The 2,873-nt window shown below is 42.7% G+C and overlaps 1 protein-coding gene across 2 annotated transcripts in view; it reads right to left on the bottom strand.

Annotated features, from left to right (window-relative positions):
- Positions 1 to 491: 491 nt before the first annotated feature.
- The window catches only part of vti1a (vesicle transport through interaction with t-SNAREs 1A), a 107,710-nt gene continuing 105,328 nt past the window's right edge, over positions 492 to 2,873 (bottom strand). For both annotated transcript variants that reach the window (XM_079214439.1, XM_079214438.1), the window contains one exon: positions 492 to 2,061. In XM_079214439.1, coding sequence (XP_079070565.1) covers positions 1,968 to 2,061 — 94 coding nt within the window. In that variant the 3' untranslated portion in view covers positions 492 to 1,967. The remainder of the gene's footprint in view (positions 2,062 to 2,873) is intronic.

Below are 2,873 nucleotides of genomic sequence, written 5' to 3'. Positions count from 1 at the left end.
CCATTAATTTTAGGCTTTGAAGCAGACGGCGGCGCTGCGGCGAGTGAGGGCCTGTGGAATGGCGGTTGGGGGAGGTCGCCACTCTGACACCCCCGCATCTTCGAAAACGAAGACTGTGGCGCTGAAACAGAATAGCAAATGTTCTCGCTGGGAACCACCACAACGGCCACAGGAGACACATGCACACTCCAATACTTCACTCCTGTGTGTGTGTGTGTGTGTGTGTGTGCACAGCGTTACCTTCATGTGTCTCAACTTCTGAAAATTCTCCAAATATGCTCTTAAATTTAGATTTGCCGAGACCCCCTGAAGAATGGCTTTCCCCTGAAGAATTAAACAGCAGTAAACTCACGCACCCATTTTTTTTTTTTTTTTTTCAAACACCTGCAAATGTATCACATCATCAGTCAGCGTACAGGTAAACACAGAAACAAGGACTGCATCACAATCTTGACAAGGAATATATAGAACAAAAAGTGCCAGTTCTAAAACAGGTTTGATCCATTTATAAGAACAGAAGAAGAAGAAAAAAATAAACAAAAAACAACCTTTAAGACAGAAAACATTTCAGTTGGTCCTGGTGTGCAGTTTGCATTTTATAATCTAATCACTGAACACCCCAAAATCAAGAAGAAAACACGTAGTTAGTGTAAATTCTGAATGCCTTTCAACTTAATAAAATATACAGTTCTAACACGGAAACGTTAATTGTATTTATAAATAAATAGTAACAGAATCACTTGTATTGAGAGCAAAACACTATTCATGATGTAGATTGTAAGGTAAGTACATACAGTATGATGCCTAGAATTTTCCACAACGATAGATACATTAAAAGCCTTCAGGAAGGAGTTGTGAAAGTCTGTTTGAGTGATGCAGGGGAGTTGTACCAAATGTAGATATAAAGCTAGTTATTATGTGTGAGGAAAACTTTCTCTGCGTGGTATTTAGGTATCGTCTGGGCCGAGGTTGGGGTCAGTTCCCTTTTGTGTTAAAAACATATTAAAAGAGTAGATTTCATTACATTTTCCCAATCACGGAACTTTCTTGAAATGTTTATATATCCTTTCTTAAATGCGGAAATTGCAAAAGAAACGATCCTGAACTGAAGTTGAACTGACCTCAACCTTTTTATGTGCATCCTCTCTTTTCAAGGCTGCGCCACTCGTCTATTTTGGGCTCGGCTGAGCTTTTTAAAGAAGCAGTGTGTACAGCATATCTTATCTGAAGGCACTCACCTCTGTGCTTTGTCGGAGCTACGTGAAGAAGAGCTGAATCATTTAGTTACAGAAGCTCATACATATTACAGCATGTTGGTGTTAATAACAAACACAATGTGGGCCCCCCAATCCATGACTGTCAGTCATGCACATGCGAACATACATAAGTGTGCACTGTCTTTCTCCCCGTCTCCCATGCATGCACACACACACACATTCTGAATAACACTTGACCCACCTCTATCACAAGAAGAAGAAAAATCTACATATCTGAATCTGCTTTGAGTTACAAAAAACAAAACAAATCCCAGGGTCTTGTTCACCTGGGGACATTATGGGCTGCAGAAGCACGCTGAGGACGACACCATGAAATATACTAACTATCATAAAAACATCTCCCCCTATTATTGTCCCTGTAGATGCATGAGAGAGCCTGACGGAGAAAGAGAGAGAGAGAGAACAAAACAGAGGAGAAAAGAAAGAAGAAGAAAGAAAGAGAAAGTGGAAAATGAAGGCAGAGAGGGACAGAAAGAGAGAAAGAAACAGCAAACAGGAAAGGAGAAAGAGATGGAAAAAAAGCTCCCTGTCAGACATGGGAAACAGTGATTCATGGGGACCATTTGTCCTAATTACACCAGAACAACGCTTTTGTCGCTATTAATCACGCATGTGTGTGTTTGTATTTGTGTCAGGGGAGGAGCGCGCGTGTGTGTGTGTGTGCGCGAGTATATGTGTGTAGAGGGGAGATCAGTGGCCTCGCAGATTGAAATAGATGGCCAGGATGATGGTGAGAAGGATGATGGCTCCGAGGATGAAGACCAGGGCCCGATTCTGGATGATCCTGCAGAGAGACGGAGAAAGGGCGAGAGAGATCAGCCAGGGTTCACAGAGGGCCTCGTGTAAAACAGTCACATGATTATGTGCAAACTAAATGACCAGCCACCAGCTAGAGGCTTATTGTGTTTAATAGCTACCATGAGGTCTATTTATTGGTACACAATCACAGGCATGGGAGTGTAAAAACACACACACACACACACACACACAAAACTGCAGCACTTTGGCAACATGCTCGTAGTGTCTGTAAAGATGTCATACTGACGTTTGTATACACATATGAACATACAAAACACTTATAAACAAGCATGACACACGCACACACACGCATTACAACTTTATTTGCCCAATAAAGTGGGAAAAAAGTGTCTCGGGAGTCTCCTGGAGGTAATAAAATTATTGAATTACTGATGGAATTTGCCATAAAACGACTCACTCTTTTGCACATTTAAATTTTCCCACTGTGACCTAAGTAAACTTGACAAGATGGGGGCTTTGAACCAAAAACACACAAAGAAGGAGGGCGAGAGAGAGAGGGAGTGGGTGCTGGTGTGCAGAGGAGTTACAGGCCTCTCAACTCATCTCACGTGCGTGTTCCCAAAATTCTCCAGAGTTTGCATCACCGCACACGCACGAGTTTACAGACAAACACACACACACACACACACAAACTCTGAACCCTCCGCTGCTCCTGACAAATGAGAGAATTATCACATTTGCTGACATGTGGAGGAGAGGCCGAGGAGGGGGGCACTGTCCACTTCTCTAAGCAGGAGATGAATAGCCCATACTGTGGCCATTTATCACTGGGGAGGG

The sequence above is a fragment of the Taurulus bubalis genome (genome assembly GCF_910589615.1).
Source record: "Taurulus bubalis genome assembly, chromosome: 2".
Classification (NCBI taxonomy): Eukaryota; Metazoa; Chordata; class Actinopteri; order Perciformes; family Cottidae; genus Taurulus; species Taurulus bubalis.
The sequence above is the reverse complement of the archived record's forward strand: the minus strand, read 5'-3'. Positions and strand labels throughout refer to the sequence as shown.